Consider the following 13,012-nt stretch of genomic DNA (forward strand, 5'->3'; position numbering starts at 1 on the left):
CCAATAGAGCATTGAACTCTGAGCTTATCAACTTCAGCACAAATTGTAAAGCAGTCCTATTTCCCTCCCTCCATTAGTGTGTATTTCTATGGTATTATGGGCTTGTGTGTTAAAGATCCACATTTAAGATTTTTGCCCTCTGGATTTTATAAAGCACAGTTTTGAGCCAAGAAGGTAGTTTATTGAGCTGAAAAAGAAGGTTCTTGTTGCTTCACAAAGGCAGGAGGGGGGCATGTGTGGGAGCCCTACTGCTGCTTTCACCTCAGGAAGCGCCAGCATCAGTGAGGGGTGACTTTAGAGTGGCAGCAATGGCCTCTGGCCCTGCTGGGCAGCTGGTGCCTGCTCAGGCAGCACAGAACAAAGCAGGTATGTGCAGGGAAAGACAGAACTTGGCTGTATATCCGGGGTTGGTGGTTTTCTCCTGGAAGGCAAACCCAGGATGCACAGCACTGCCTGTGCTAGGGCTTCCTCACATAGCATCACCTGCAGCAGCTGCTGTGAGTTGTTGAAACTATGACCATGCCTATCAGACTATGTGAATACAGAATGAGATGCCTTTCTTGACATCTTGCTTTGTGAAAAATCCTTGACATTTAATCAAGAAAATACATTTTGTAAGGTCAAGTGTTTGGGCATTTGCTGTTGAAAAGGAAACATCTGAACCTGTACATTATGGAAAGCCTTTGGGCACTGCTTTTAAGACCTTGACTTTTATCCATGGGACTGAGATTTATGTAAAGTTGGTGTGAAGTTTTTAATCTTAAGCGAGCACTTCAAGGAAGCGAGGTGATGCATGTCAGTCTGCTTGTGTTCTTTGAGGCCTTTTTGCTAGGACTCTCGGTTCCTCCAAGCAGACGGCTCGTGGATGTTCAGCAGGCTGTACCAGGCACATGAGGCTGGTATGAACCACCCCAGGCCTCTGCAGAAAAGCCGCTTCTCCTTAAAACTGTTCCATTTTGTAGAAACTGAGGAGCCAGGAGGGGAGCGGAGTCCCTGGTGCCCACTGGAAGCCATCACCCCTAAGCCCCATTACAGCAGGGGCAACATGTTGGATTATGAGGTGTTTTGGAAGAATTAAGTCACTCGGGGTCACCACTGGGGAGAGGAAGATTAAGAGCTCATCCTTTGCAGTGTTTTGCCTGAGGAGCGGGAACAAAAAGCCAGTGTATAACGTGTGTTACCTGTTTTCCAGCTGGGAAGCCCGGGCAGCTCCCTGGGATCCGAGCAGCGGCTCCGAAGCCCGCTGCCCCACCGAACAGCAGCGCCGCCAAGGCGAGCAGCGTCCCCTCGCAGCCCACTGAAAGCCCCAGGGCAGCTGCCCCACCAGAGCCCCCCAGCACCCCCCGTGGAGCTGGGGCAGGCCCCGGGCGGCCCAGCCTGCCGGCCCCGCCTCCACCGCCGCCTGCTTCCAGCAAACCTTCCCTCACCTTCCCTCCTCCTCCCGCTCTGCCCCCTCCCAAGGGGGTGTCCCCCAGCGCGGCTCCTCCGGCCCCGCTGCCTCCTCAGCCTGACAAACTCACTAAGTTTCAGGCAGGTGCTTCACACGCACCCCCCCCACCACCACCTCCTCCTCCCCTGCCCTTCGTGCCCCCCTGCGGGTTTCCGAGCAGGACAACCGATTTCCCGGCTGCTGCTCCCGCCCCAGCTGAAGGCAGGGACTGTCTGCCCCCCACACCGCCCCCCCCGCCTCCCCCTCCGCCCCACGCGCACCCCCTGACCTCCAACAGGCTCTCCTTCCCGCCCTCCCCAGCCTTTAACAGCGCTCCCGGCAGCGCTGACGTGCCCCCTCCGCTGCCCCCCAAGTCTCCCAACTTGCTGTCGCAATTCCACAAGCCAAGCAGCATCCAGTCCCTGCCGCTCCCTCCCACCCCCGGCATCCCTCAGCCCGCAGCGGTGGCACCGGAGACCAGGAAGAAGAGGCCCGGCCGAGGCGCAGGTGAGAGCAGCATGCTGGAATGCTGGAAGAGGGGAGGCTCTTTTTCCCTTTGGCCAGCCATGGAAACTGCACTGGTGGCTGGAGAGCTTGGAGGGATGAGGGTGAGCTGCAGCTGAAGGGTGAAGTCCATGGCATGGGAGGAACACGTGTAGGTTTGCATGGCGTGCATGTGAGATTGCCAGGTTCTTCTTAGCCCTGGGCACGTGTGCCATATAGTTTAACCTGTGATTCTTGGAAGCAACATGCTGATCCGTGGAAGCAACATTTTAGGACTGCTGGGCTGCTTCTTGCCTTTGTGTTGGCATTGGTGCATCTCCAGCAATCTCCTAACAGTCTCCTAACACTCTCAGGTAGGGCAGTGGAGTGTACATCACTGTGTCTGCCCCATTGCAGCTGCTCGAGTGCCAGCCTAGCCACAGCATCCCTCTACTGCTGTGCCGCTGCAGTATGGAGCAATATTGGCAGTGGCTGGGAATGTTACAGGAGAGAATAAAACATAGATGGGGCAGCTCCAGCCATAGATGAGCAAAGGCAATATGGGTGCACTCCTCTGCTCTTCAGCAGAGGAGCAGCCAGTGCCTCCCATGATTAAGGCAGTAGGGCCAAAGGTTTCTCAGACTGCTTGGGAAGTGGGGATATGAGTTAGTGTGTCCTTGAGCAGATGGAGGACATTTATCAGACTTCTCTGATATAATGAAGATAATTAAAAAAAAATGAGGCTAGATCTGTGTGTGTTTGAGAAATGGAGACAGCTCCTTAATAAGGCACATCTGAGCAGGATGTTCTGTACCCTGTACTTCAGCAGCCACATGTCGAGAGGAAGATTACTGGTTCCCTTTGACAGCCATGGGAAAGGCCGTGTGCAGGTCAGGTGCTTCGTGATGGGGATTAATGCTGCTCAGGAACTGTCAGATGAACTGTTATGTTATTGAGCTGTCTGTGCCACGTGGTGGTTCGACTTTCAAGGTTTCCATCAAATTAGCCTGCCTGTCTCCTGGCTATCCAGGGGGAGCAGCAGTTTGGAGAGGCCTTGGGCTCCTTCCCCCTTACACAGTGCCTGCGGTAGGTGTGCCCAGAAGATGCAAACTTCAATGGCTCTTGCAACTCCTCAGTGAAATGCACAAGAATGATGGTAATACTGCTGCATAGCTGCCAGGGTGTCAGGAAATTGTTTTCTTTTAGAGATACCATCCAGCATGGTTGGGTTTGGTTTGATTTTGTGTATTTTTCGTTAAAGAAACTGCCTGTTCTTGTGAAAGTGGAATGATAGTCTTCCCCTCCAGACAGGGACAAAACCATACTTCAGAATGTTGGACTTTCCTTAGAACTAGAACTAGCATAGTGACTTAAATTCAGTACTTAATGCTCTAAATCCACGGTCAGGCTGGACAAACAGCAGCTATGAAGCTGAGTACATTTGCCCCCAATATTGCGCTCCTTCTGTGCTTCCCCCCCTCTTCTGCAAAGCTTATGCTCGGTTTGTTAAGTCATGATGATGTTTATGTGCTGGTCTGCTGCTGCTATTTCAGGAACTGGTGCTGGGAAGCTATCCACACCTCCACAGCCACCTGCAAGATCACCTACAACTGAGCTTACGAGCAAGTCTGGAGTCTCAGCCTGGGCTGCAGCTCACGACCCCTACCCACCACTTAAAAATGGAAACATGCACATCATCGGTAATATCCTCTAAATCAGATCTCTTAGCCTTAGTTAATAATTTTAGTACAAAACCCTACGTGTCTCAGACATCAAAAAGTCAGTCAAGACTTTCTCACAGCAGTAACAGGGTAGTATAACCAGAACCATTAGAAACATTTTTGTACGACCTTATATGAGAGAAAATGAAGGCTTTTCACGAAGGCTTTGAATCACCCAGTAGACAAGAAAAGCATGAGCTACCTGCAGAATTATTTAAGATTGTGAAAAGTTGCCATAGTGTCCTTATATTATTATTCTTAAAACCAGTTTGTGGATATTTCGTAGCTTCAATCCTATAAAGCAAAGACTGCTAAGAATTATTTTTGTGGTCTGATGAATTGGCCATTCATTCTTAGCTAAATGGCTTGAAAACCACCTAGGAATAACCTCTGTTACCACAATATCATCAATGCAGGAAACTGGAACGGCAGCCAGAAGCTGAACTTCAGTTAGTAGCAGGCAGTGTTTGCAATTAAGCCAGAAAACTTGGATGGCTCACAGAAGTATTCACCAAGATTGGTTACACAGAATGAGCCACTATCAGTTCCAGGGGAAAACGAGTCAGCATTTTAAGTTGAAGTGACTTGTGGCATTATAAAGTATCTCTCTAACAGTGACTGATGTTTATTTCTCTGAAACTTCCCAGATGACTTTGAATCGAAATTTACTTTCCATTCTGTGGAAGATTTTCCCCCACCTGATGAATTCAAGCCATTTCAGAAAATCTACCCCAGCAAGATAGCTAGAGGTAAGTGTGTAAATGTGAGAGAATCCAATAATTATCCAATAGGATTAAAAGCAGGGAGTGAAAATAAAGAACAGAAAGCAGCATTAACGTGAAGAACTGGGCTGCTAGCATAGGAACAGAGAGGAATGTGATGTTACAGTGGTAACAGGGACCAAAGATATAATGAAAAGCACTTAATTAATTAAAGTCTTAGTAGCTAAAAATAAAATGATGTGGCTTGGCATGCAGGCTGTGTTCTGTGGAGTGCTGAATTTGCAGAGCCCTTAATGTTAAAAACGGTGGTGTCACGTAAGCAGACTTAGGCAGCTACTCAGTTGGGGTTTTTTGTTCATGAACTTGTAAAATCACAAAAGAAAGGTGACTTGATCAGTGTCTTCCATCATGTGTTTTGAGTTAAATCCTACACAGTGTTTGACATACCTGAGTAACAAAGGGACTTAGTACCTGAGCCTTGTGAGGAAAGTAATGAATGACTGAACCTGCTTCCCCCCTTAACTTAAAAACTGGGTATCAGGTCACTGTGGTAACAGCAGAAGTTCACCTATCCAGCTTTGAAAACTGGTAGTTAAAGGTGCTGAAAGATCTCATGTCCATATCCTGCTTTTTGCAAACCCCTGTCTTTTCTGTATTATTAGTTCTAACTATTTATCTTCAACTTTAAGGTTCGGAGTTTTTTTGTTTCCATGTCAAGGTACTTTGTATGACTTTTCATAGCAGCTTCTGTCAGTCTAAATTGTCTGCTGTATGATCTGATCAGAGACTTTTTACTGAAGGGCTACAGAGCATGAGCAATATATGTGTATATATATATGTATCACTTCAAGGGTAGGAGATAAATGCTGTAGAACTGCATCCAAAATACATACCCCAAAAATGTATCTATCTATCATCTCCTCTGATTAAACATCTCCTATCTATTTACAGATCCCTCCAAAAATCCTCCATTAAGAACACATGTGAGATGAGAAGAGTCTTCTGATGGTCTCTGGATTAGTATTAAAGAAGAACAACATCAAGATAATATCTGAAGCAGAGGGGTCCCCATTACAGTGATAGAGATTGTATTTGAATTGCAAGTGCTGCACTGTTAACATTCTATAGACTGGAACAGTGATGTACATGATGCTTTTTGAACTGGACTACATACTACAGGAATGTTAGTACAGGCTTTTAAATTATTGTATATAGGTGGATATTTTTTAAGCAAAGCGGCATAAAATTGAAATTCTTTGTAGTGTTGAAACAATTCTCAATCAAGCTGACACATTACCTCAGGAAACTTTTTTGCATTACATGCCTGGAGTTAATTTTTCCCCTTCCATCATAATTTTTAAGTATCTTGGAAATTCTCCAGTTATTATTCAGCCATTTTTCAATGACCTGTCAGAAACTAACCTGCTACCTTTAGTCTCTTTGTATCGTTCGTTACTTCTTCTATTCTGCCTATCCTCAGATTGCAGCAGAATGTCACTTTCATGAACAGATGGGCCCACAATCCTTTTCTCGTCAAGCATGAAGAGGACAGAGATGACCAGGAGCTGTGGCTGCTGTTGAGCCTACCTCCTATCGAGTACAGATCCTTATAGGATAGTGTCTGAAGAAGCCCAGCTGGGTAGGGTGGTCATGGACTTGACAAGGAAGATGGAACTTTTCCAAACTGGAAGAAAAGAGAAGTTGTTCTACTGTAAGCAAAAAAAAAAACCCCAATGGTGTGTGTGAATACACATGCCATGAAGTATGTATGTAAGGGCAAGTGTCCTGTCTTTTCCTGCTGGCAAAGTGGTTATTTACCATTTTGTGTGACAGAACGTCTTTACCCAACAATTAGGAGGCCTTTGGATGAGTGGTCCAACACCTACATTTTAAAGAGGCTACTAGACCTACTATTGTTCATGCAAAGCAACGAGGATTCATTGTCCAGAATACACCACATGGAGCAAGCAGTCCCCAAAGATAGAGTTGGCTGAAAAAAAAGAGTAACAACCTAGAGCAAATACTCTTCTGCTTTTCATATGCAGCCTGGGGTAAGGTCTTTCGATCGCAGATGTTCAGATCTGGTCGTAAGAATCTATTCCCAGCACGAAGTACTCTTGTGCGTTTCACTGCATTAGGAGTGTTGCCAGCAGGTTAAGGGAAGTAATCCTTACCCCTTCACTCAGCACTGGTGAGACCATACGTGGAGTTCTGTGTCCAGGTCTAGGCTCCTGAGTACAAGAGATATGGACATGCTGGAGAGAGTCCTACAAAGGGCCACTAAGGTGATGCAGCAATGGAGCATCTCTTCTATGAGGAAAGGCTGAGAGAGCTGGGACTGTTTAACCTGGAGAAGAGAAGGCTCAGGAGCATCACATCAATGTGCATAAATACCTGAAGGCTCTTTTCAGGGGTGCCCAGTGGCAGGACCAGAGGCAGTGGGCACAAAAATGAAACAGAGGCTCTGTCTGAACACCAGGAAACACTGTGACACTGGAGGTGACTGAGCACTGGCACAAGTTGCCCTGGGAGGCTTTGGAGTCTCCATTCCCAGAGATACTCAAAAGCCATCTGGACACAGTCCTGGGCAGTCTGCTCTTGGTGACCCTGCTTGAGCAGGAGGGTTGGACCAGAGGCCCTCCAGCCACCCCTTCCATCCTCAACCATTCTTTGACTCCCCTTCTTACAGGAGTTGCTGCACTTGGGTTACAACAACCCCATGCAGGCTTGGTGAAGAGTGGCTGGAAGTTTACTTGGTCCTGGTAAGGCTGCACCTTGAATAACATGTTCAAGTTTGGGCCCCTCACTACAAGAAAGATACTGAGGTGCTGGAGTGGGTCCAGGGAAGGGCAACAAAGTTGGTGAAGGGTCTGGAGCACAAGTCTTATGAAGAATGGCTGAGGGAACTGGGGTTGTTCAGTCTGGAGAAGAGAAGGCTCAGGGGGGACCTTACCGCCCTCTACAAGTACCTGACAAGAGGTTGTAGTGAGGTGGGGTTGGTCTCCTCTTCCAAGTAACAAGCAATAGGACAAGAAGTAACAGCCTCAAGCTGTGCCTGGGGAGGTTTAGACTGGATATTAGGAAAAATTTCTTCACTGAAAGGGTTGTCAAGCATTGGAACAGGCTGCCCTGGGAAGTGGCTGTATTTAAAAGAGGTGTAGATGTGGCGCTTAGGGACATGGTTAATAGTTAGACTTGATGATCTTAAAGGTCTTTTCCTATCTAAACAATTCTGATTCACCAGCCTGCAAAAGGGCACTGCCAGGCTATTTACAGTTATTGCATTAATTTATAGAATTGCCATAAATTCCCCTCAGCTACAGCTGTAATAACATTATAGATCACAGGTAAAGGTATTTCCCCATGGCCATGCCTTTGAACAAAACCACTCGGAAAAGACAGGTAACTGCATCTTCACATATCTCTGCTTTTCTCTTAGTTGTTTCAACAGCTCAGTTGTGCTGTAACTCCTACTCCCACACACGTGCATTGAGAATGGTGTAAGGGTAAGCAGCTCTTCACCTGCAGGCCTCTGAAAAAGCATCTTTAGTCTTTTCCTAGCCTATTATGATACCTTGCTGTACATCATGTGAAAAGAAAGAAACTAATCAGTGATGCTTTGACCAATACTTACTGTCACTGTCATTATTATAGTTACTTGATAAATATGCATGAATATAGTAATAAGCAGGGGCCAGCAAAGACGCTGCTGCTCAAACAGCCAGAACCATTTATTACTGCTTTGACAAATATATTGTTACAGTACTATTAAAGGTGACTTATTGTTGGTTCTCATTTGTTCTGGAACTTGCGTATTGCTCTGTAATGAGTACCTTCATAAGGATTTTAAAACTCCTTAATGCTAGTTGACCTGCCAGAAGATAACTAAAGGAGAAAAAAATTTACTCCTGTTTTTATTATGATTAGACGCAAACCTCATATTTCAGGGATTAAATTAGAAAGCCTGTACACATTTGGAAGCATTGGGGAAATGTTATTCCCTTATACACGAGATTGTTGTTCAAGATCCACTGAAGCTTCTAAGTTCTGTAACCTGGAGATACAGAGAATCACAGTAGCCATCACTCCCAGTAGTCCCATTATGTCCTTCCACTGAGCCAGCGCTGCGCTTGAGACCACTGGTAGTTTTAAGGCCACGGGAGTGCTCTGGTTTCTCAAACGTGTAGGACTAGTGGTTGCTAGAGCAAAAGCAACATACTACTAGAAAATTAGTACCTGGATCACTGTACTCAAACCAATTTATTAGTTCTGGCATAAGCAGTTCCAAATAAGGACATAAATTCCCACAATATAATTGCAAATGTTGGTTTCCTCTTTCTTAAGGAACAGGCAAATAAGATATATTATGGTTTTAGCAGGAACGCCCTCTTTCACCTTGCCTCCCTTCCAACCGTCAAAGGTTGGAGATCCAAATCGTGCAGGAGAGCTGTGTGAAGTGGTATATCCTGATTTGAGCCCTCTGGATGGGACAGTCATTTTATCTCTGTTCTCTCCTGGTCCACAAATATCCAGCGACTCCTATCAGGACGCAAAGTGCTCAGCAAGCAACAGTTTAAAGCAGCAGCTTTTAAGTTCAACATGGTATGTGTTAAATGTACTCTCATTAGGAGTATTTTCATTTGAAGCAGCCTTTCATTCCAAAAGTGGATTTCATGGGAAATCCATTTACTTCAGCTATGGGCACTGTGCATCTAACACAACACCCTGAGAAATGAAGCATGGCCCTTACAGACCCTATTCTGGCTAGTTAGATAGAAGCTTAATTTTAGGGTTACCTTGCCTATTTTCTCCTTCCCTTGTCTCCATTTTCATAATACCGAGGCACAGGAGCTGCTCCTGCAACAGAGAGTGGGGGAGGCGTGAATTGTGAGTGGAAAGATTATTAGGCAGGCCATAAGAGAAAGTATCTTCATGCTTGTTTTCCATAAGTGAGAAGGCTCAATGTTTTCTTGTCCAATTGCCAGTTGTCATATAAGGCAGCACCAAAGCAATGAGTCTGAATGGAGGAACAATTTCATTACAAGAACTTCTGAGAACTAAATGTGACAATATGGCGATGACTGTTTCCCTAATGCACAACTCTTACAGTATCAAGTTGAGGTGTTGCTGCCTTGCCAAGGAGCTTTTATTTCCTCAGTACAGAAATCCATGGTTCTTCACAATCCCCTTCCCTGAACAGTGAAGGACTTCAATACCATATGCTAACTTCCACTTATCAAACACGCGGAATTCTTGTCTGAACCTCCTGTTAAAAAAAAAACCCATCCGTCTTCCCATGACAGGAAACAGTGTTCACTGGTTTAATTCTTAAAACTGTTTGCCCTATCTCATTTCTACAAGGAAACACATGAAAAGCAGTTCAGTCTGCAGGACTGTCAAGGAAGGGAAGCATGCTGCAGAACCACACTTATTGTAAGGAAGCATAAGACAGCCATTTCTAAGCCTAACCAGCTGGACTGCCACAACCACCAGTAACTCACTGGTGCTTAATGGATTCACCAGCCATGTATGCTCACCACAGAGATTACGAGGAGCTGTACAAAGGCAGAAAGATGGAGAATAGTCAAGTATTACTGATCAATGTCCAGCATCTATTCCCAAAAAAAATCCCAATTTGTAGCTTGTATATAAATACAACATCTTACGAATTGCATCTTAAGAGCCAATAGGTTATAGATAGATGTCTTAAGCATCCAGGCTGGCTCTACTTTTCAGTTCTCAGCACTGGAGAGGCAGCCAGGTGCATTACAAACACAAGCTTCCCTAAGTTGGGTGCAGGTGAAGGCAAAACTTAACCTGGGGGACCTAATTCTGATCATTTGTACAGGCATAGTGTCAGAAGCAGAGTTACTGTAACCAGATATACCCATCTGAGGCCAGTACAAGGTCAAGAACCAGGACTTACCTTCCTGCCCCCTCAAAACTGGGATTTCAACTCTACCATTCTTTGTATGAATTAGCAAGAAGAGGAAAATGCGAGTCAGCTTTGCTGCAAGCTAGTCCTGAGCAACAAAGGCAAACCAGATTGCTTTCAATGATGATATGGCAGTTAGCCTGATGAAGTTAATCTTCGCTTTAATTGGTTGCCCAACATACATATTTAAACATTCTGTACTAAATTAGCCAGCATGCACACAGTAATTGGACCAGTCAGTGACTTTCTCCTTTCACTATATACATACACAAACAGGAACACCACAAGATTGGACAAAGAAAAGCAATTTGTTAACCGGATACAGCTAGCAAGTAACATTTTTTTTCCTCTAGAAATGTTTTTTCCTGCAAATTCACAGGTGTAAAGACTTTCTTTCAAGGCCTGAAGAACTTTGCAGTCTTCCAGTGAAAAGGCTAGCAATAGCCACCGTAGCTGAAATGAGATAAAATTCGTTTAAAATCCATTCCAAGCAAGAGTGAAATTGAGAAAAATAAAAACTGCCTGCAATGTAGCATAGGGAAAAGGGACTCTGGAGACAATCTGAGCAGATGTACTGAGGTAGAAAGGTGGCTTTGGACCAGATTCTGAACACCCTTAGCTTAGTGTGAAAGAGAAGGAGGAGCATCAGAATCAGATCCAACATTTCACATTCACTGATACCTAGTAGTAGAAACTCAGTATCTAAAGAATTGAAGTGTTTGCTTACATTATTTGAAGAACTTTAGTTCTGTGTCAACACAGTCATAGAAAAGATCCACTACTTCAGCAGGATCCAGAACCTCTGCACGAGTGAGGATATCTTCCATTGCTTCTAAGCCTTGTCTTTCAAGGTCTAACATAATCCTCATTAGTTTCTGGCCTTTATCCTAAGGGCGTGAAACAACCAAACTCAATTAACCAGGAAACAGACTCATTAAAGCATTTTACTGTTCTATTATGGAGATCTTTTCAAGTACTTTTAAAAATGAGAAAGCCTTTTTAAGTACAAACTATTTCTGGTTTTTTGGATGGTCAAAGGCTAAAAGGAACAGTGCTGGACACTTAATGCATTAAGAAAAATAACCAAGAAGGAGTTGCTGAGTTTAAAGCAGAGAAGGCAGATGGAGTGAGAGATGGACAGAGGAAAACGCTGTAATGCTTGTACACATGAGAAAGAGGTAAAGCAACTTCTTAAGCCTGTAAACAGGACTACGTGAGAAGACTAGAAGTAGGATTGTACAGATCATAGTATGTACATTTGTATTCCTCAGATCATCACCTGCAAGATGATGATTAAATCTGAACTTATGTGTCATGTAGCAGCATTAAGACTCCAGGTCCCAGGAAAGGCTTTGTGTGCCATTCTGACGTACTGCTCTTCATGTTTCTGGGCAGGAAATTCTCTTCTAAAGAAAGTGTCATTTTGTTTTACCCAGCACATTGAGTTGACATTACCAGAGATCACAGACTTCAAAATAAACCATTCTGAGGGATTATAAATCATGTCTAGCCAAAACTGCATTTATATAAAGTTTGTACTAGTAAAGGTTATCATGGTTTCCTTAATCACTAATGGCTGAATCTGGATGCTGTTCTGATCTTAGCAAGACTCTGACCTATGCAAATAAACACAGAGGAAAACTGCAGAAAAGCAAGTCCTCTGTGGAAATTCAACATGACTACGTGCGTCTGCCACAAATTGCCCAAAATACCAACACGAGTGTGACTGACATGCCCTGGTGATCTCTCCTTCTGAAATACTTCTTTATAGCCAGTAACCAAGTTTACTGCTGTAGTTGTAATTGCAAATGTCAAAGAACAGTTACCGAACTATTTGCATTATGACAGCAAAAGCTGTATCTCAATCAGTTGGAAAAGCTGTTCAGAGTAATCCCCTTCCTGCCTTGATTTATCCCCAAATTTATTCCCATAAGAGATCTTCAATACTTCAGGTTTTTACACTGGAAGGTTTTCAGCGCTCACGTACCTGTTCAATGGCACTGGAAAGCATCATTTCTTCTGCATAGCATTTTCAATTAATTCTTACAAATTAATAGAAATGCATTAAATCGAGACTTGCAAAACTGTCATGTGCCAATTAGTTCTTAAGAAAAAACCCCAAACCTCCAACTACGTAGTTCTTAATCCGTCATATAATTTAAATTACAACATTCCTGCTATCATCGTAGTATGTAATACTGATACCATGTTGCACTAGCATCTAGTGTTCAATAATCACTTTAAAAGGACTATAAACACACTGAAGACTGAACAAGCTCATCAGTTTCTCAGTTTGACTCTTCACTTTGTGAAAGTAATAGAGCAGAGCAACACTTTCTGGATAACCAGAAAACCCACTATGCAGAATAGAGTGTCCTTCAGAGGGCATCATTATTCAAGCTAAACATGCAAGGATTCCAAGAATACTCAGAGAATGTTTTTCAGTGAGTGATTCTGAAGTTATGGAGTTAGGAACGTACATTCATTCACTTTAACTCCAGGTCCCACAGCTCTTACCTGATCATTCTCAAGGAGAGATCGGGCCCATTCATGTGCCTTGTACAATTCATGCCTGCGATCAGGTTTCTCTTGGAATCGAGGTATCTTTTTAGCAGGATCATCATTGCCAAAAGAAGGAGACTGTACTTTTGGTACTAATTTTACATCATCAACAAAAATAAAGGGTTTAAATATGGACCTGAAATAAATGAGAATTACTGCT

At 44.2% G+C, this 13,012-nt stretch overlaps 2 protein-coding genes across 6 annotated transcripts in view; one reads left to right on the forward strand and one right to left on the reverse strand.

Annotated features, from left to right (window-relative positions):
• The window catches only part of WIPF3 (WAS/WASL interacting protein family member 3), a 37,005-nt gene extending 28,855 nt beyond the window's left edge, over positions 1 to 8,150 (forward strand). The window contains exons 7-10 of the mRNA XM_030479127.1: positions 1,193 to 1,936; positions 3,466 to 3,612; positions 4,281 to 4,382; positions 5,307 to 8,150. Coding sequence (XP_030334987.1) covers positions 1,193 to 1,936; positions 3,466 to 3,612; positions 4,281 to 4,382; positions 5,307 to 5,347 — 1,034 coding nt within the window. The 3' untranslated portion in view covers positions 5,348 to 8,150. The remainder of the gene's footprint in view (positions 1 to 1,192; positions 1,937 to 3,465; positions 3,613 to 4,280; positions 4,383 to 5,306) is intronic.
• SCRN1 (secernin 1) overlaps positions 5,318 to 13,012 on the reverse strand; it is a 40,675-nt gene continuing 32,980 nt past the window's right edge. For 4 of the 5 annotated variants that reach the window (XM_030480429.1, XM_030483024.1, XM_030481267.1 and 1 more), the window contains 3 exons: positions 12,808 to 12,988; positions 11,018 to 11,177; positions 8,063 to 10,743 (listed from right to left, as the gene is read on the reverse strand). In XM_030480429.1, the coding sequence (XP_030336289.1) occupies positions 11,019 to 11,177; positions 12,808 to 12,988 (340 nt within the window). In that variant the 3' untranslated portion in view covers positions 8,063 to 10,743; position 11,018. Of the gene's footprint in view, positions 6,040 to 8,062; positions 10,744 to 11,017; positions 11,178 to 12,807; positions 12,989 to 13,012 lie in introns of those variants that run through there. The other variant, XM_030483864.1, reaches the window with a different exon arrangement.

This window comes from Strigops habroptila, chromosome 1 (assembly GCF_004027225.2).
Source record: "Strigops habroptila isolate Jane chromosome 1, bStrHab1.2.pri, whole genome shotgun sequence".
NCBI lineage: Eukaryota > Metazoa > Chordata > Aves > Psittaciformes > Psittacidae > Strigops > Strigops habroptila.